Genomic DNA, 21,224 nt, shown 5'->3' with positions numbered 1-21,224 from the left:
AACTAAACTTAAACGGAGGAACACTGGCATAATATTGGGCTTCCAGAAGGCAAGTTCCAAGCAGATGCACTACATAGCATGTGAATAGTTACCATTCTCCATTCCATTGCCAGTTTTCTGGTGAGCATCTATATAAGGACAATTCGCTGTGATTTTCTCAATGCTCCATGGTCCCTGCATCTAATCCAAGATCTCACTGTTGCAAAGACATGAGACGCTAGAACTGTGTCAGGATGTGATGGGGCATATGTGATTCATGCTTGATAGGATTGTTGACGGAGGTTCTCTTACAGTATGTGAGGTTAGAGATGTATTTGAGGTTAAAGGAGATGTCAATGTCTTCACGAGTGCAAGGTCCTTCACCTTCTTCCTGCACTGGTGTTTGAGCTTGATTCAAATTTTGATTTACTCTACAGATGTTTCCCTTTCCATTGAAGATACAGAAGACATTGTGCCACCCACCATCACCAACCCCACTCCCCACTCCCCACTCCCCTCCAGCTCTTGCACATGCCTCTGGAGAGACCATTACAAATTTGGAAGCTGCTCAGTCCCTGTTGTGATTGGACATCACTTTCTCAATTGAGTTGCATTCTGTGATTTCCACCACATCTATAAGCCCAAAGCACCTCCCATCAGGCCTGGGTTTAATTACTGCTGCCTGGGGTGAATTATGGTTGGCCTGCAATAATCTGAGGAGTGTTAAACTCACCAAGAGTGTGATTGCTCAGCTAGTCCAATCACAGCAACAAGACCTAATCACCAATTTCCTGTTAAATTTCCACCAGCACAAATAGCTCCAGTCCACAAGCACACCATGAGTTTTGATCCCATATTCCAATGTATTTATTAAATGATCTTTGATCCAACATTCCTGAGTGGAAAACCTTATCTGAGATGGATAGGTTAGAATTTTTATCTGACCTTATCTAGTAAATTATTGCAGGCAGTTAAACATTAATAATCAAGCTTTCACGGACACTGTCAACAATAGTGTATTTAAATGCCGAGGTCTTGTCACTGGTCTCTCCACAGTGGCTTTGCGTTGCTTCCTGCGATGGCTCCGGTTTATCGTTCCACTGGCCAGCTCGTGTGGTTCCTGATTTGCTTGCAGTGGTCTTGGATTCCGGCCGAGAGCGGCAAGCTGCTGGCTGTCCCTGTCGATGGTAGTCATTGGCTCAGCATGAAAACCATAGTGGAGGAGCTTCATGGAAGAGGACACCAGATTGTTGTAGTTTACCCTGAAAACTCTTTGACAATTAAGGCCTCCTGTCACTACACCAGCACAACCTATTTCATTCCCTTCAGCCAAGATGATGTGGAGCAGATACACAGAGATATGATAGAGGTGGCGTTTTACAACGGGACTGTTTTTGAACAAATTTGGAGGACCATGGAGCATATGAATGGGTACAAGCAGTTTGTCCTGTCTCACTGTGAGTATTTACTGTTTAACACAGAGCTGATGGAGGAGCTGGCTGAAGAAAGATTCGATGCCCTGCTGACAGACCCTTTAAATGCATGTGGTGCGATCGTTGGTGAGTACCTCACTCTCCCCATCGTGAACTTGCTGCGAGGAATCCCTTGCGGTTTGGAATATTCAGCCACTCGGTGTCCACGGCCTCTCTCGTTTGTGCCAAGAATGTTCACGGGTAACACCGATCGAATGACCTTTCTCCAAAGAGCTGGGAATATGCTGATTAGTTTTCTGGATCCATTGCTGTGTTATTTTGTGTATTCGCCATTTGAAGAGCTGGCCACTAGGTTCCTGAAGAAGGACGTGACTCTGGTCCAGCTACTGAGCCGGACCTCCATCTGGCTGATGCGATACGACTTCATCCTGGAGTACCCCAAACCCCTGATGCCAAACATGGTCCTTGTTGGAGGCATCAACTGCAAGGAGAGGAAACCTCTGCCTCAGGTGGGAGCATCACTGATGTGAATACAATGTGTGGGCATGTGTTTCAATGACAAATGCAAGTACCTGGGCCATGTCATCCAAGTGGGCATATTGCTCTTGTTCTATTTGCCTTTGTGGCCCATTTACTTTAAAACACTTCCTACCTAAATACCTGTCCAAATATGTTTTAAAAATTGTAATTATATCAGCTTCCATAGCTTCCTCTAGCGAGCTCATTCCAGGTACGATCTACCACTTGAGTGAAAATGTTGCCCTGAGATCCTATTTACATCTTTCCCTTCTCACCTTAAACCTATGCCCACTTGTTTTTTAATCCTTTAACCGTTGGAAAAAGGCACTGAATGTCCACCTTATTCATAACCCTCATGATCTTGTATACTTCAATAAGGTAATCTCTCAGCCTCCTACCCTCTGAAGGAAAAAATTCTAACCTATCCAACCTCCCCCAATAACGCAAACCCTCAAGCCTAGGTAACGTCCTGGTGAATCTCTTTTACACCCTTTCCAAATTAATGACTTTTTCCTGTTGTTGGGTGACCAGAACTATACAGTACTCCTCGTGTGGTTTCACCAATGACGTACAGCTGCATCTTGATGTCCCAACTTTTGTACTCAGTACCCTCCCCAATGAAGACAAGCATGCCAAACTTCAACACATTGTCCACCTGACCTGCTACTTTTGGGGAACTGTATACTTGTACTCCTGGATCACTCTGTTCTACAACACCCTACAGGACTCAACCATTTACTGTGTGAGCTGCCCTGGTTTGACGTACCAAAGTGCAACATCTCACACTTCTGAGAGTTAAATACTTTTGCCATTGTTGGGAGTGTGGAGCCCAGAGTGAGCAAGGAAGAAATGGGAAGCATGCTATGAGTGGGATCCCCCTTCACAACGTCTTGCTTTGAATTATTTTTCTTTCCAGGACTTGGAAGAATTTATGAACAGTTCTGGAGAACATGGAGCTGTAATCTTCTCCTTAGGATCAATGGTTTCTGAAATGCCCATCTCTTCTGCCAATCGGATTGCAGAAGCATTTGGTCAAATTCCTCAGAAGGTGATTACAAACGGAGGCAGACTTTAGTTTGGTCAACACTTGCACAACAAATTTACACAGCCGACTACAGTATAATCACACAAAGTTATTGTTTATTGTAATTTGAAAGAAACTTGATTCAACTCTCTTAATTCAGTCATAGTGACCATTGCTTTTGATCTCTGGACTGAAGGAATGGAGACTCTGTCCTGGGGTTAATTTCTTTAGGTAACTGGCTAAACTTGGGAGAAGTCAAAAAGAAACTGAACTTGAAGAAAGGGATTGAGAAGAGACCCAGAGTCAGAGAATGTTCGAACACAGGAGGAGGTAACTGGAATGTTTTGGTCTGTGACTGAGATTTACCTCAGTCCCATGGCTTGCTCTTGCTGCATAGACTGCAGCCCTGTTTTAATCTGACCAGAACACAGTGAGATCTGCTTGTGTTGCTGCCCTTTAAGGCTTGTTGTGTGGATTGCATCTCCAGGCTGGTTGTTCTCAGAGGGTGTATGTTGTGGTCCTTTATGCTGTCCTTTCTGCTTTAGAAGAAAGGACCACATAAATCCCCCTCCACTGTCAATCACTCAATCAATCAACCAATCAATCAATCAATCAATCAATCTGATTTATTCATCACATACACTATAAAGTGCAGTGAAATGAATTTGCCAGCAGCGGTACAATCAAAAAGAACACACAATACACAATAAAAATTTAACACAAACATCCACCACAGCATTTTTCACCGTGGTGGAAGGCACAAAGTTCACTCAGTCCTCCTCCATTGTTCCCCCGTGGTCGGGGTCATAAACCTCCGCAGTCGCCGCTGCGGGTGGCCAGATGTACAAGCCCTCTCGTCTGGAAGGCAAGTCCCGAATCGGTGCTTCCCTACCGGAGACCGCGGCTTCAGGATGTTGTAAGCCGCGGAACTCTTCTCCAGGGATCCCCGGCGAGGGATCCCGCTCTGGATGGTAAGTCCACGCCACGCCTGCGGCTAGAACCTCCGCAGACCGCGGCTTCAAGATGTTGTAGGCTGCGGGCCGGTGGTCGGAGCTCTTCTCCAGGGATCCCCAACGAGGGATCCTAGGCTCCGAACGTTGCGCCAGCGGCAAGAAGCTCCGCAGACCGCGGCTTCAGGCTGTAACACTCCGCGGGCTAGCGATCGGAGCACTACCTTCTGGCGACCCCGGCATGGGTTCGCCCCGCTCCGCGATGAAATGAGGCTACCGATGATAGACAGTTTATTCAAGGTGTATAGGTTGGGCTGAAGGGCCTATTCCGTGCTGTACAATCCAATGATGCTGCCTCTGACCGTTGCATCTTTTGTCACAGGTGTTGTGGAGACACAGTGGAGAAAGGCCCTCAACACTGGCACCCAACACCAAGCTGATGGACTGGCTGCCTCAGAACGATTTGCTGGGTAAGAGAGCAACATGGTTTGATAATGTCTCCCCATCTCCCAAAAACCCTTCACTGAAATACTTGATACAACAAATTGAGATTTGCAGAGAAGGGTCTCGATCCAAAACATCGCCTATCCATGATCTCCAGAGTTGCTGCCTGACCCGTTGAGTTATTCCAGCACATTGTTTCTGTCTTTGCAGAGTTATTGTTAAAGTGACTGTTTCCCTGTTTCCACATCAGTCTTAGCTGCTCCTGAATGGTGGGCAAATTTCCTTGCCGGCTTTCCTGGAGCTAATGAAAGAGGTATATATTTGATGAGGAGGTGCTCTGTAAAGAACTTCTCCTCCATGTCCTGTCCTGCAGCCAATATGTCCACTGCACCTTCAATAAACTTAATTACAATGAATGACCCATGGAGTTATCCAGCACATGAAGATGGCCTTCCATCCACTGTATCCATGCTGATCATGAAGTATCTGTTCATATTGATCCTATTTACCACCACTTGTTCCATAGCTGTCTAAATCTTGACAATTAAAGTGCTTGTCCAGATACTTCTTAAATGTTTAGACAGTCTCTGCCTGCACCTCAGAAGGTTTTAGATTTCAGTCATAATCCCAATGAAGAGGTTCTTCCTCAGATTCTCTCTGACCCTCTCAGTCCGTACCCTAAACCTACACCTTATAGTTTTAGACACCTCTGCTGTGGAGAAATGATTCTGGCTATTTAGCCCAGCTCTGCCCCTTGTCATTTTTTTACACCTCTATAATCTCTCCACTCAGCTTCCCCCATTCCAAGGAGAACAAACCATCCTAACCGCTCTCTCTTCATGGCTTGACAGTTCCATCCCAGGCAATGTCCTGGTGAATCACCTCTGCGCCCTCTCCAGTGCAATCACATCATTCCTATAGTGTGGCAACCAGAACTGTTCACAATATTCCAGCTCTAGCCTGTCCAATGCTTTCTAAATGTGTACCGTGACCTCCTTGCTCTTGTATACTCTGGCCTGGCTAATGAAGGCAGGCATCCCATATGCCTTCTTCATCACCTGTGCAGCCACACTTAGGAATCCTTGGGCAAAAACACCAATTTCCTCTGTTTCTCAGTACTCCTTCTGTTCCTACCATTCATTGTGTACGTTTACCCTCATTAGTCTTTCTAAAACGTATCACTTCACACTTATCAGTTTGTCACTACTCTGCCTATTTTACCGTCCGTATCAGTGTCATCCTGCAGCCTCTGATTGTCCTCCTCACTGTGAGCTTTGTGCTTCCAGTTTGTTTCTGGGACAGTAAAGCTGACCCATCTCTGGGCCAGATCAGAAATGGAAGTGAGTTTGCAAGGAAGATGTAAAGTCTTGGTTCTTCCGTATCTTATCCCTATATTATCATCACCCCACTATTCGCCTAGCTGTACCCCATCCCCCTAGCCAAACTTTGGGAACTGACAAGGATGAGAGAGAACAGAAACTTTGCATCTTCTATGGAGACGAAGGTGTCAAGTAGGATGATGCCAGTGAAGGGAGAGGTCAAACTTAATCCCTGTGAGCTCCCTCCCCCCATTAGTTTACTGCAACCCAGCGTATCTCCTGCATTGTTGTTTCATCAGTGGTGGCTGAATTAGCAGAGACAGAGTGGGGTAGCATTGGAAGTATTAAATAGTGAAGGGATATGAATAATACAGAGATGCTGAGAACCTGTGGATATTGTGCCCTCAGGTTCACTCACACTCAGCTGCATAAAGATAACCCATTTGTCAACAATGGACTGGGAGCTGCCCTGCTGAAATTGCAATCGTTAACCTCTTCCCTCCCCGACTATGTGAAAAGCAAGATTGGAAATTGACGCCAAATATTCGAAATGTCTTGCAATAGGGAGCAATAACCCCAGGTTCCCTTTGTGTAAGGGCTCCTTCCTGTAAACGTGGGCCCTCTGATCTTCTAACACATTGCTGAAAATTATAGATTCAAGGGTTATTGGTTAACAAAGGGATTAACTTACTGTTTTCCATTGATTTGCGATCTAGCGCATCCCAAAACACGAGCTTTCCTGACCCATGGGGGGACACATGGAATCTACGAGGCGATCTGCAGTGCTGTGCCTATGGTCATGTTGCCATTATTTGGAGATCAGATGGATAACACACTGCGTATGATGCGTCATGGCACTGGCATTATATTGAATTTGAAGGACATCACTTCCCGGGACCTCGTGGATGCATTAAACAATGTTATCAATAATACTAGGTCAGTGTTCTTCATGTAGGTGGAGACGCATTAAAACTTCAAAGTCAAAGGATTTTAAAAAGAGCTAAAACAAATCTGATCAGGTTTTAGACCTCGGAGTGCTTTCAAACCAAGTGAGTGCTTTTTGAATCATAGTTATAATTTGTGTGCAGCAAATTCCCACAAGCTGGAGAAGCGGAGGGTTAGGTGTTACCTGCTAGAAGTACATAATATTATGCGAGATGTAGATAGGGTAGATCAGCAGTTTTTTTTCCAGGGTGGAAAGGCCAAATACTGGAGGACATAGATTTAAGTTGGGTAAAGTTTGATGGAGATTTGAGACGGGCTTTTTACGGAGGAAATTAGTAGGTGCCTTGAACACACTGCAAAGGGTGGCGGTGTAAACACACACAATAACAATATTTATGAGTAGAGCCAGAATGTTTAGGCGCTAAAAATCTCTGAAATAGGCAGGCAAAAAGGCATAATAAAATTACAAAAAAGATACAAAAGATAATTATAACTACATTAAATACTATATTATATTATAATTATGTATACATTAAATGACCAAAGTTGCCTGGTTGCACATAACTACCAGCATTTTTTCAAATTATCTGGTGTTAAACTATGCCGTCTGTCAGACAGAATATGCTACAGTTGTGAAAAACTTCTTTCTACCCCAGCTGAGGTCACTGGTGCATACCTGAAACAAGCTACAAACTCTACATTCATGTCGATATCTTGTGCATTACAACTACCTTTGAGAACTTTAGCTATGTTTTGTATTTCTTCAAGATCTTTGTTAGCTAAAATCACCCTCACATTTTCCTTGTATGTCTTTACCTCCATCGCCAGGAACTTTAAGCACAAAGTACAGCAAGTGAAGATGTAAACAACTGAGCAATAATTCAGCTCTTTGACTTCTCCAATACTTCCGATGTCAAGAAATACTCCTTTGTTGGTTGACCTGCCTCCAGTGTACCAATGACCACATTGGCAACAAATCTCCCCACAGCATCAGTTATCTCGACTATTGAGATCCATATTTTATTTCATGCAACTTCATCTCTAATTTTCTGCACAACAATGTTGAAGTTGCTGTCAACATAATTTTTCCGTAATGATGACTCGCTTGGTATATGTTCCTCTGTGTATTTCCCTAAAAAAACCTCTGAGAGATTTGTTTTCCAATTTCCACAGTGGAATTCCAGCATCAATGAATGCGTTGCATAGATCATTCAAAAACTCAGATTTGCGATTGGAGCCAGCAGTAAATGTTGTAAGGAGACAAGCTTGCGTATTTCCTACCTTCTGTTTCTCTGCCACCAATGTGTTTAGCTGCCTGTACATGCATGGAGATGAAATATTTTTTCTCATGATTCACTGCTTTCTCACATGCGTTGCAAAACAGCACACAGTTAGTTGTCTGTAGAGAATATATCACTCCTGTACACTCCCACCAAATCGTTCAGTTTTTTTACAAGGCGTTGACTTGACTTTAGGCATTTTGACGCTTGCAGGGATAGATCCTACAGGAGCGGGGATGCAGACCTCTACAGGCAGGCCATGTACAAGCTAAGAAGAGGAATCAGAGCTGCCAAGGAAAGGTACTCTGAGAAGTTGAGGAGCAAGTTCTCAGCAAAGTAATCTTCTTCAGTGGACAATCGTCAGTTGACCAACGACCTGAACGAGTTCTACTGCAGTTTTGATAAACAGGAACTTAACTCTGGTAACCCCAACCAACACCTACTCACAGCTTGACTCCAGTTTGAAAAGACTGGACCCTTCCCCACCTACTCCTCCCCAATCACCACTTTACATCTACTTAAATCATGACTCCAGTTGCAAAGACTGGACCCTTTCCCACGCACCCCTCTCCAATCACCACTTAACACCCACTTACAGCCGGGTTTCGCCCCGGTGGTGTAAATTATCTTGTAAATTACGTTAAAACGGCAAAAAAGGCTGATTTGGGCACTCAATCGTGAAAAAGGCATTATCTTCCTGAAATCATCAAAAAAGGCATGAAAAGGCACATTACATTTATGGCAAAATCCTGGCTCTATTTATGAGGCATATTGACCAGACACGTGGACAGGCAGAAAAGGAGGTATATAGACTATGGAGTGATATAGACCATGTGCAGTGTAAATTGGCATCATGGTCGGCACAGGCATCACCAGTTCCTGCACTGAACTGTTCTATATTCTATGTTCTAAACAGTGATAAAGAACAGATCATCAGTGATGCTGGTCGAGGGGTTGTCCAGGACATCAAGAAGAACTTTCTGACTCTTTACAGTAGTGCCATGGGATCTTTAATAGCCACGCTTGGATAGAGTGGCTGAATGTCTTCCGCACAGATAGCAATCCCTCGAGTGCAGCCGTTTCTCGGTAGTGCATTGGAACACAAGCATAGGCTGCTGGAAAGAGACTTCAACTCATGACTCAAAGGGAAGAATGATACCTTCAAGAAATCATTGTATGAAGCAAAATCCATCTCAAAATCCATCTCAAAATCCATCTTGGAGGCAAGAGGGAGTCATTGCTTCCATATTGCAGCAGATTGACTAATCATCTCCATGATAAGATGTGATTATTTAGGTTACCGTGATTTATTCCAAACTATCGACTGCACTGAATAATTGGTAGTCACAAAATGCTGGAGCAACTCAGGGGGTCAGGCAGCATCTCTGGAGAAAAGGAATAGATGAAGTTTTGGGTCAAGACCCTTCTTCAGACCTTTCAGCCTCATCTCCAGAAAGAATGCACAAACGTAAAAGGATTATCATGGAGACCCAAGGAAATCAGAATCAGAATCAGAATCACACTTTATTCGCCAAGTGTGTTTTGCAACATACGAGGAATTTCATTGGCCAGGTCAGTCATGCAATTAAAAATAACATGTCACTTCAAAAACACATTTTAACATGAACATCCACCATAGTGACTCCTACACATTCCTCACTGTGATGGAAGGCGAAATAAAGTTAAAGTCCCTTCCCTTAGTTCTTCCTCGGTCGTGGGTCTCGAGCCTCCGTTGACGGGATGATCTTAACTCCCGTAGCCGGCGGCGTTCGGGCCCTCTGCGTCGAGGCGATCAGCTCCTGCATCGGGGGGGATGTCAGCTCCCTCGCGCTGGACGATCGAACCTTGCGTCGGGGCTGGTGAACCTTCCACGACGTTGGAGCTCCCGACTAGCCTCACCCGAGACTGCGGGCCCTTGGTGTTGGTTCCACGGTGGTCGCAGTGGGAGCGAACCCAGGCAAGGGATCAGCTCTGATGTTAAATCCACGCCCCACGATAGGGCTCAAAATCAGTACGAGGAGGCTTCCAGCTCCAGAGCCCGGAGAATGTGATCCGAAAATTGATTACATCTCCGGGAAGATAAGAACCTGAAAAAAAAAAAGTTTTCCCCCAATCCTCTCTCCGCTCCCCCCACATAAAACAAACCGAAGGAAATTAAAACAAAACTTTAAACAAACTAAAAATAACAAAAAGAGTGAAAAGACGACCAGACTGCCGGAAGGGCTGCCATCTCCCCGGTGTCCCTGGTGGGGAAATCCAGATGCCGGTTTACAAAAAAAGACACAGAATTTCTGAGTAACTCAGCAGTTCAGGCAACATCTTTGGAGAAGATCCCATTAGATTGCTTCACCTCAGTGAAATGCTTGTTAGGGGTGAGGCACAACACTGTAGTGAGACAGGGTGAAAGAATGTTTGATGAAAGACAGCTTGCTTGACGCTAGTTTGATGTTCAGAATGATGTTCAGAATGATGTTCAGCTGATTAAGATGGCAGCAGTTAGGGCATAGATTTAAAGTTAGTGGAATGAATTTTAAAGGGGATCTGAGGGAATTTTTTTACATAAATGGTTAACATCTGTTATTCACTGCCAGGGGAGGTGGTGAATCAGATACAATCACTGCATTTCAGAGGCATTTCGACAGACATTTAAATCAGCACGACAAAGAAGGAAACTATGACACATGTGATGCTCTTGGCATCTTTTTCAGCACAGACATTGTAGGGCAAGGGGCCTGTTCTTGTGTTGTACTGTTCTATGTACTATGATTTATTTCTAGAGAATACACCAGAAATGTTGAATTGGTGGAAGACACGGGAAGACTCGAGATGTAGGGATGGAATGGAATAGGTGCCATCTTGTGGCAGAAAGTCATCAGTTTCCAAATTCCACTATCATGAAGTAAAATAATACAAAAAAACAGCCTGGTGTTGAAGTCGTTAGTGCAGTTGCCTCACAGCTCCCTGGGCTTGGTTACAAGCCTGACCTTGGGTGCTGGCTCTTTGCTACACATTTTTAACCATATAACCATATAACAATTACAGCACGGAAACAGGCCATCTCGGCCCTACAAGTCCATGCCGAACAAATTTTTTCCCCTTAGTCCCACCTGCCTGCATTCGTACCATAACCCTCCATTCCCTTCTCATCCATATGCCTATCCAATTTATTTTTAAATGATACTAATGAACCTGCCTCCACCACTTCCACTGGGAGCTCATTCCACACCGCCACCACTCTCTGCGTAAAGAAGTTCCCCCTCATATTACCCCTAAACTTCTGTCCCTTCATTCTGAAGTCATGTCCTCTTGTTTGAATCTTCCCTATTCTCAAAGGGAAAAGCTTGTCCACATCAACTCTGTCTATCCCTCTCATCATTTTAAAGACCTCTATCAGGTCCCCCCTTAACCTTCTGCGCTCCAGAGAATAAAGACCTAACTTATTCAACCTATCTCTGTAACTTAGTTGTTGAAACCCAGGCAACATTCTAGTAAATCTCCTCTGTACTCTCTCTATTTTGTTGACATCCTTCCTATAATTGGGCGACCAAAATTGTACACCATACTCCAGATTTGGTCTCACCAATGCCTTGTACAATTTTAACATTACATCCCAGCTTCTATACTCAATGCTCTGATTTATAAAGGCTAGCATACCAAAAGCTTTCTTTACCACCCTATCTATATGAGATTCCACCTTCAAGGAACTATGCACGGTTATACCCAGATCCCTTTGTTCAACTGTATTCTTCAATTCCCTACCATTTACCATGTACGTCCTATTTTGATTTGTGTTGCCAAGGTGTAGCACCTCACATTTATCAGCATTAAACTCCATCTGCCATCTTTCAGCCCATTTTTCCAAATGGCCCAAATCACTCTGTAGACTTTGGAAATCCTCTTCATTATCCACATCACCCCCTATCTTGGTATCATCTGCATACTTACTAATCCAATTTACCACACCTTCATCCAGATCATTGATGTACATGACAAACAACAAAGGACCCAACACAGATCCCTGAGGCACCCCACTAGTCACCTGCCTCCAACCCGATAAACAGCCATCCACCATTACCCTCTGGCTTCTCCCATTCAGCCACTGTTGAATCCATCTTGCTATTCCTGCATTTATACCCAACAGTTGAACCTTCTTAACCAACCTTCCATGAGGAACCTTGTCAAAGGCCTTACTAAAGTCCATATAGACAACATCCACTGCTTTACCCTCGTCAATTTCCCTAGTAACCTCTTCAAAAAATTCAAGAAGATTAGTCAAATATGACCTTCCAGGCACAAATCCATGTTGACTGTTCCTAATCAGACCCTGTTTATCTAGATGCTTATATATATTGTCTCTAAGTATCTTTTCCATTAATTTGCCCACCACTGAAGTCAAACTAACAGGTCTATAATTGCTAGGTTTACTCTTAGAACCCTTTTTAAACAATGGAACAACATGCGCAGTACGCCAATCCTCGGGGACTATTCCCTTTCTAATGACATTTGAAATATTTCTGTGATAGCCCCGGCTATTTCTACACTAACTTCCCTCAATGTCCTAGGGAATATCCTGTCAGGACCTGGAGACTTATCCACTTTTATATTTTTCAAAAGTGTCACTACTTCTTTTACTTTGAACCTCATCGTATCCATAGCTACTCTACTAGTTTCCCTTACCTCACATAATTCAATATCCTTCTCCTTGGTGAATACCGAAGAAAAAAAATTGTTCAATATCTCCCCCATCTCTTTTGGCTCTGCAGATAGCTGTCCACTCTGTCTCTCCAATGGACCAATTTTATCCCTCCTTATCCTTTTGCTATTAATATAGCTGTAGAAACCCTTTGGATTGACTTTCACCTTACTTGCCAAAGCAACCTCATATCTTCTTTTAGCTTTTCTAATTTCTTTCTTAAGCTTCTTTTTCAAATCAACATGTGGCTTTATACCAGTTGATTGTATTTCCCCCTCATGTTCCAAAGGTTAATTGACCACTGTAAATCACCCCTAATCTAGGCACACGGTGAAAGAATAAAAAGGGAGTTTTATGGGCGGGAGAGAGGATGTTACACGGATCTAGAGAACTACAAGGGGGGATAGATTCAATGATTCAATCATACTTTATTGTCACATGTACCAAGGTACAGTAAAATGCTTTGTTTTGCATACAACCCAGTTGGACAGCAGACCTCACCAAGGCAGCACACAAGCGTCGCCACGTTTTGGCACTGACAAAGTTGCAAAAGTTCACTAAACAGTCCCATCTACTGCCTGCCTGCACGTGGCAGTAGCTCCCCGCCAGGTCCTCCTTTCGTTCTCAGCAGCCCTCCTCGCTCTCCGATGGGAACACTCTTGGCGTGATGCCCAGCAGGAACCTATATCTCTACCTGTAGCATTAGAGCAGCACACAAACTACACAGTAACCCCAGCTTTAAAACTAGAAAACATATCTATAATGCTGCACCAACTGGATAGATTGGATAGATCCAATATCCTATCTATTGGTTTTGGCAGCTTTTCAATGAGGATGACTATCTTAACTGTGCAACAACTATATGTTTCAGATACAAGGAAGCCATGATGAGGATGTCGTCACTGCACAAGGATCGGCCGGTAGAGCCCCTGGCCCTCTCTGTCTATTGGGTGGAGTTTGTGATGAAGCACAGAGGAGCCAAACATTTGCAAACTGCCGCTCACCATCTGAGCTGGGTCCAGTATCACTGCTTGGATGTCATTGGCATCCTTCTCGCTGTAGCCCTGCTGCTGGTCTACCTGATGTTCAAGTGCTGCTCAATCTGTCTACACAGAACGAGGGGACATAGAAAGAACAAACTTGACTGAAGCACTCGAGATGAGGCTTCACAGGGCATCTGATTATCTGACCTTCCATCTGCAATCAAGCAATAGAGTCCAATCCATGGACACCACTTGCTCTGAGTCAGACCTCTTGACAGTCTCCACAACTTTACTCTTCCACCCATGGTCGTACCAGCATCTAAGTTATGCTCTGGAAACACCACTGCCACTCTCTCAGTGTTTCCTTGAAACCTCCCCCGTTCATCAGCATTTGGAGATCTTCCCAAATATTTACTTATGTACTTAACCCTAGAATGTTAGGCCAAGGCATAGGTGCAGAATTAGACCAAACAGCCCATCAAGTCCACTCCGCCATTCAATCATGGCTGATCTACTTTTCCCTCAAGCCATCATTCTCCTGTTTTTTCCTTGTAACCTTTGACATCCTTACTAAACAAGTCTATCAATACAAAGCCTGCTTTAAAAATGCCAATGACTTGGCCTCTGCAGCTACTCTTTTTTTTAAATTTTATTTTTATTAGCAGTACAATAAATCACATTAATACATCGCATATATCTTATTACATTATGTTGTACCACTTCATTTTTTTGAGCTTTAAAAAGATAGAAATAAAATAAGTAAGGAAAGTAAGCAAGAATCGTGAAGGTGCAGGAAAGTGTTGGGAGAAGAGAACCCCTTAGGGAAGGAATTAGAGAAGGAAGTAAAGAAAAGAAATAAGACCCTAGAAAGAAAAGAAAAAAAAGAAGAAAGGAAAATCAATCGTTCTATTGTAACACAAAACTCCGCAAAAAAGGATATACCAACCGTGTTTTTATTAAAAATTTATTTTATACCCCCCATTACCAGGTCCTGGCAGCTTTTATGTTTTAACTTATTATTGCACCTTATGATGGTAATAGTTCCATAAATGCAGACCACGTCTTTTGGAAGTGATCTGCTTTGCCTGCCAGGAGGAGTCTCATCTCTTCCAAGTGTAGTGTTTCGAACATGTTTGAAATCCACATTTTTGTTGTTGGTATTGGAGCATTTTTCCAAAATTTAAGTATAAGCTTTTTTCCCATTATTAGCCCATAATTAAGTAAGTTCTTTTGAAACATATTTAATTCTGGGTTACCTTCCGATATTCCAAAAATGATCCATTCTACTTTGGGTAGTAGTTTTGTTTTAAATAATTTTGTAAAGATTTCAAATATTTCGTTCCAGAATTTTTGAATTTTTATACAGAAAACAAAAGTGTGCGCTATATTAGCTTCTTGTGACTGACATTTATCACAAATGGGTGAGACATTGGGGGAAAGTTTATTTATTTTAGTTTTTGAATAATATAGTCTATGTAATGTTTTATATTGGATTAGAGTATGTCGTACGTTGATCGAGCATTTATGCACATATAATAAGTGTTTATCCCAGCTCTCTTTTGAAATTTTTATAGCTAGTTCTTGTTCCCAGTCTCTTCTAATATTATCTGTTGTAGGTATTTCTATATTCAATATAATATTATATAAGTATGATATTAGATTTGCTGATTCAGCCTTTATCTTCATGGCTTCATCTAATAAGTCTTAATCACCTTAGTAAACCAAAAGAGATGGGTGGTCTAGCGCTCCCTAACTTTATGTACTATAATTGGGCGGTAAATATTAAAAATATGATTCACCTGCTGGACAACTCTGCCCAGCAGGTGGATTGGATTATAATGGAGAGAGAGTACTGCGCTCCTGGTAATACAGGAGCGACTCTCCTCTCATCAACGAATTTGAATAACAAACATTATAATAAAAATCCAATGATACATAGTACAATTAGAACTTGGAAACAAATAAAACAGAACTTAAAATTAAGAAATTTATCTCTGCTAATGCCAATAGCCAATAACCCTTCGTTTAAACCCTCAATTATAGATAAATCATTTACACAATGGGAAAGAAAGGGAATCAAAACGCTCGGAGACTTGTATGAATTAGGGAAATTATTACCATTTCAACAATTACAACTGAAATATAACTTGAATAATAATCAATATTTTAAATATCTTCAAATCCGTGATTATCTGAAAAAATATACAAAAGACTATTATAATATGCCCCCAGACTCTGCAGCTACTCTGAGGCATTGAATTCCACAGATTCACCACTCTCTGGCTGAAGAGTTGCTTTTAGTTGTTTGTAACTGCTGCTGTGTAGATCCTTTGACGTTTCACAATGTTCGATATACCTTTTAAATGCAAGATGTTTCTCGATTGAACTCCCCAGATTAATGAGGTCTGTTCACACTGGAGATTCTCATTTACGGTATAACTTATCTTTCACAAATCTACACCTGTAGGAGTAAGCAATGTCCTCCATTTCCCAACCCCAACATTTTAACCACCTCACTGGAATGTCAATTACTATCCTTTAATAGGTCTAGATTTAATTAAGTCTAGATAGATTAAGATGTTTTATTCTGTTACGACCACGGCCTCTATTAGTTGGTATTTCATAATTCCACAATGGATTAAATAACAAAGTGAATAATCTCCTACTTCAATCCTATAACTGGCCAACCAATTGTATTTATTAGTTAAAAACAAAAAAAATTCAAAACTAATATATACATGGCAAAGATGGAAATTTAAGATCCCTTGGACCTGACATGCATTCCATGAGAATGACCAGAAGATGGCACCAGAAGTCAAGAATGTTTTATTGTTAAATGCCCCAAAACGGAACGATGAAATTCTTACTTGCAGCAACACAATAGATATGTAAACATAGTATTCTGTAAACACCATAATAAACAACAAAAAAACACAGTTATCTGTCTGCAATGCCTTCTTCCTGATGGCAGGAGTGAAATGAGAGTGTAGGCAGATTTATGTGAGTCTTTGATGATGCTGGCTTCCTTCTTGAGGCAGCGACTCCTGTACATCCCATCCCCAAGGTCACATCACGACTGGTCACATAACGACCAAACCAAGTCGTGATGTGACCAGTCAACTTGCTCTCTAATGTACACCTGTAGAAGTTCAAGATAATAATCGATGACATACCGAATCTCCACAATTTTCTTTGGAAGTAGTGGCATCGATGGGCTTTCTTTATGATTGGGACATGTTGGGACCAGGACAGACCTTCAGAGATATGCACGCCCAGGAATGTGAAGTATTTTACTCTTTTCACCACCATCCCGTCGATGAACACTGGTTTATGGATCCTCGGCCTTCCTCTTCTACTGACGTTGAGAGCAAAGTTGTTGTTCTGGCATCATTCAGTCACACCATTCAGTATATTCTGATGTCATCATCCGCAATATGTCCAATATGGTGGTGTTGTTGGCAAATTTTAAGATGAAGATGCAAACTGTGTTCAGCTGCACAGTCATAGGAACAGAGTGAGTTAAGCAAGGGGGGGAACACACAACCTTGAGGTGCTCCCATGCTGAAGGTTATCGAGGAGGATGTGTTGCAGCTAATTCATACTGATTGTGTTTTGTTAATGATCTAGTTGCAGAGGGATGTACAGAGGCCCAGTTCCCTGAGCTTGGTAACCAGTTTGGGGGGTATGGTGGTGTTGAACCCTGAGCATAGTCGATGTGCAACAGCCAAATGTCACCAATTCACCTTAATTTTGAAATCTTGATTAAAAACTCATGGGATTGATTGAAATATTAAAGTTGAAATAGTAAATTTTCTATGAATTTTATTGGTTTGAAAAACTAGATGGCAGATCCAATTGAATTTCTGGTCAAAAGATGCCTCCCAGGATATTCTGGCTGTGGGTGTGGGTGGCGGTTTTAAACCAGCTGCTCTTTACCTACTGGTTGAATTTGTACATTGCTGTTCTCAGCACTGGCTTTCGGCAACTTACTTCAGTAGTTCCTGACGCGTTGTGTGGAGATATGTGGCCACATCTAGGACACACCAATACGCATTCAAGTAGAAAACCTACAACTCCCTGCGGCATCTGCGGTCCCACATCACTGATCTCTTGTTAACTTGGCCCAGCTATTCCATATGAACATTTACGGCTTAAGAAAAGACCATTTCGCCCCCCACGTCTGAGATGGCCCTTCAAAAGAGCAGTCTGATTGACTTCATCCAACTTCATTGGCTCTGTTGCCCTGCAGAAATTATGTGATACTTTTTTTAATACTGCAGTTTATTTACTAAGCCGTTGTAAATGTTTTAAGCCACTGAAGTGCGAAGTTGGCTGTTGGATGCCTTTCTGTGACACTGTATACATTGTTGCAATGCCCACCCGCTGCATGTCCGTCACGAGATTAGACGGCTGTGGGGACCAAGTCAATGGATATTTTTAAGGCGGAGATTGACAGATTTTTTATTAGTAAGGGTGTCAGGGGTTATGGGGCGAAGGCAGGAGAATGGGATGGAAAGGGAAAAATAGATCAGCCATGATTGAATGGCAGAGTAGACTTTGTAGTGGCCATTTGGCTTGTTTTGCATGTCATTGATGATGGCATGTGCCTTTAAATTTTAGACTGCCCGTTATATTGTGGGATTTGTGACGTATTTTTGGGCGTGTTTTGGTCTATGTATCTAGCGCAGAAGCTTAGGAGTTAGTGTAGTTTGGCGCAAACATGGAGAAGGTTAACCCTTCGACCATGCGAGGTCTAAAGGGGATCATGCCAGGTGTAAAGGAGATCATGCGAGGAGCCAAGGAGATCGTGCGAAGTGTAACGGAGACACGAGCTTTCTAATGTTTAAAGTAATAAGCTGGAGTTCGATGAAGATAATAGTAACGAGTCAGAAGAAATTTGAATGTATCTTACTGTTTTCTATCACCAATAAAGCATTTATTCATCAAAAGACTGTGTTTTGAAGCCATATCTGTGAAGAAGCTCTGAAGGTCTCTGTGAGCCAGCTCGCATGCTTATTGAAAACATTCCCCTTATCCATGCTCATCCAAAAGGCGGCTGGACAGTTAATTTCTCGAACGATTTGAAAATCTGCCGCTACAGACTTGATGGGCTGAATGAACTTATTCTGCACCTAGATCTTATGAACTTTCCCACAGGATACACTGCAACGGTGTTCATGTGGCAGGACAGTTGAGCTTGTTCACAGGATGTCAACAGAGGAGAACTCGATGACTGAATGCCAAGGATGGATGGTTAGACTCTTTTGTTGGAGATGGTTGTTGTCATTATGCAGTCATTAGAAAATATCCCCACGTCTGAACTTTGGATAGAAGGAAAATTCTGATAGAGCAGCTAAAGATAGGTGAGTGGAGATACTGCACTGAAGGAAATGTCCTGGGGCTGGCATGATTGACCTCTGTCAATTGATCAGAGTGGTTGCCATATAACCAAACTGAGGGTACACAAAAATGCTGGAGAAACTCAGTGGGTTTCGGCCCAAAACGCCTATTTCCTTCGCTCCATAGATGCTGCTGCACCCGCTGAGTTTCTCCAGCATTTTTGTGTACCTTCGATTTTCCAGCATCTGCAGTTCCTTCTTAACCAAACTGAGCATTGGGGTATATACTGTTGGTGAATAAATGCTGCTTTAGGCATTGTTGATAACACCTCCCATCACTGCTGATGATTGATAGTGGACATATTGAACAAAAATTAGTCTCCTATCTTGCTTATAATGGGTTGACATACCTGGGCAATTTTCCCCATTGTCACTAGATGGCAGTGGTGTGACTTTGCTGGAACATGTCGGACAGATGCACAGTCTTCACCACTGCAGCCAGGATGTTTCTGGTCACTTTGCTGTATCCAGAGTAATTTGAATCGGCTGGAGCCTGGCTACTCTCATGTTGGGATGAAGCTATTTTACTTCGGAGTCACGTGAGTGACTACGTGAAGAACCCGTCCAGCACGCATGCGCGACATGAGCGTTCACGCAGTGCAACAGCGATGAACGGGAGTACGGGCGCTCCCGCTACAAGCCTGATGGAACGGACCGTTAGGTAAGTACTTACCAACAGGTTCTAATTTACTACTTTGCTCCTCTTTGTTGCTCCAGGGGAACTGGAGTGAGCAAAGCAGAACAGAGGGAAGCGGCCCCCGTTCGACTCCAGGGAAGGAGCGTTCCGTCAGTGGAGGGGGGAGAGGCGGTACCTGGACCACACACGCTGCGGTCCACAGTCAGGGTACTGAGCCAATGCCCAGTCCACTAACAGCTGTCTGACCAACAGCAGCGGACTGGAGGGAAACTCAAAAACCGGCTGGTAATCCCTGCATACTCCCGACAAGGAGACTCACCACCCGAGAACCGCAGAAATGCCGCTGAAAACGGCAGGCAGCCTCTAGAGCAGCAAAGTCAGCACTAAACCTCGGGCTGGAGACAGACACGGAAGATGGAATCGGCACTTCAAACTACCGCCCGAGAGCAAGTAAGTGTCTGTTCTCCAAGCCTAGAGTAAGGTCATGGAGCCAAAAACTCCAGCGAGACTTGCCTCAGGAGCAGGGGCAAGCTCGCCAAGGAAGCATAACACTCCCGCTCCAGTGCACTACAGCACTGGCCATCTCCCTTATCGAGGGATTGATGGCGACCAGGGCTGTGCTGGTCAAGAAGAGGGGTCACTGGCTGAACAACATCGGGAGTATGCTTGAGGTACAGGATCAGGAAGAACTGCTGGGTGTGGCCGCTATGTGGCTCCACCACTAGCGAGATGGCTTTTCAGTCTCAACTGACGGCCAGCTTACTACCTGTTCTTTTCAAAAAACCTCTCCAAGACAGGTAGTCATGAGGCGCTGGTTTCATCACGCCTCCCCTAAATTGCATTTACTCAAAGTGCCCACCATTATTGGGGGGTACATTGAGCATAGCATTTAAAAAACCCAAATATCTTAAATTGCATTTGATACCCCTGTCGTCGGCTATCATTTTTTGCATGCTCATTCCAGAGGGGCAGGGAAGTATGGCAAAACACCTGACTCTACTGTTCACAGTATGCTCCGCAACTTCTCGAAGGAAGTTATAAAACCTGCCCTCAACCTAAAAAATTCACAGGACTGTGAGAACGCCGACCTCACAACCACAGATCCTGCTATCTGGCAAAGTTACCAAACCAAGCCTAAGAAACTGGACGAAGTATCCAAAATATTCGGCATCAAGAGGGCAGGGCCTGGAATGAGCACCACACAAAACCAGACAGCAGTACCTCTACGCGTCCACCAGTAGGCGTCTACTTAATGGTACTGGTGAAAGCTCGGGGCCCGCATGCCAACCCCTGTAAGCCCTTTCAGGCCAGGGTCCAGAGCGGGCCCCATGGAAAATGCGCCACCCCCCAACAACACCATCCCTACAGACAAGGAACCAGAAACCGAAGAAATGAACACACCACTAAACAACAGTGAAGACAGATAAGTATGGTTCCTACCATCACATAAAAGGTGAAAGGTTTGTACTAACAGGGGGGGGGGGGGATCACACCTGGGTTGGGAACATGAAGAACTATCACACTTGAGAGTTATATACCAAAAGTATTCAAGGATAAAAATTGAATTAAGAAACCTACCACCAGTTCAGCATGCACCCCAAAGGGGTCTACCCTCCACT

The 21,224-nt window shown here is 43.4% G+C and overlaps 1 protein-coding gene across 1 annotated transcript; it reads left to right on the top strand.

Moving 5' to 3' along the window:
- The first annotated feature begins 1,001 nt into the window (after window positions 1-1,001).
- Window positions 1,002-19,560, top strand: LOC129698936 (UDP-glucuronosyltransferase 1A1-like). Its single transcript, XM_055638419.1, has 5 exons — window positions 1,002-1,921; window positions 2,848-2,979; window positions 4,288-4,375; window positions 6,385-6,604; window positions 13,458-19,560. The coding sequence occupies exons 1-5, from the start codon at window positions 1,004-1,006 to the stop codon at window positions 13,732-13,734; spliced, it is 1,635 nt and encodes a 544-aa protein (XP_055494394.1). The 5' UTR covers window positions 1,002-1,003; the 3' UTR covers window positions 13,735-19,560.
- The last annotated feature ends 1,664 nt before the right edge of the window (window positions 19,561-21,224 follow it).

Source organism: Leucoraja erinacea, chromosome 7 (genome assembly GCF_028641065.1).
Source record: "Leucoraja erinacea ecotype New England chromosome 7, Leri_hhj_1, whole genome shotgun sequence".
In the NCBI taxonomy this organism is placed as follows: Eukaryota; Metazoa; Chordata; class Chondrichthyes; order Rajiformes; family Rajidae; genus Leucoraja; species Leucoraja erinaceus.
The sequence above is the reverse complement of the archived record's forward strand: the minus strand, read 5'-3'. Positions and strand labels throughout refer to the sequence as shown.

Coding starts and splice junctions, on each gene's coding strand:
- LOC129698936 (XM_055638419.1), top strand. CDS start 1,004: ATGCCGAGGTCTTGTCACTGGTCTCTCCACAGTGGCTTTGCGTTGCTT. Junction 4,376..6,384: donor GCCTCAGAACGATTTGCTGG/GTAAGAGAGCAA, acceptor TTTGCGATCTAG/CGCATCCCAAAACACGAGCT. Junction 6,605..13,457: donor AATGTTATCAATAATACTAG/GTCAGTGTTCTT, acceptor TATATGTTTCAG/ATACAAGGAAGCCATGATGA.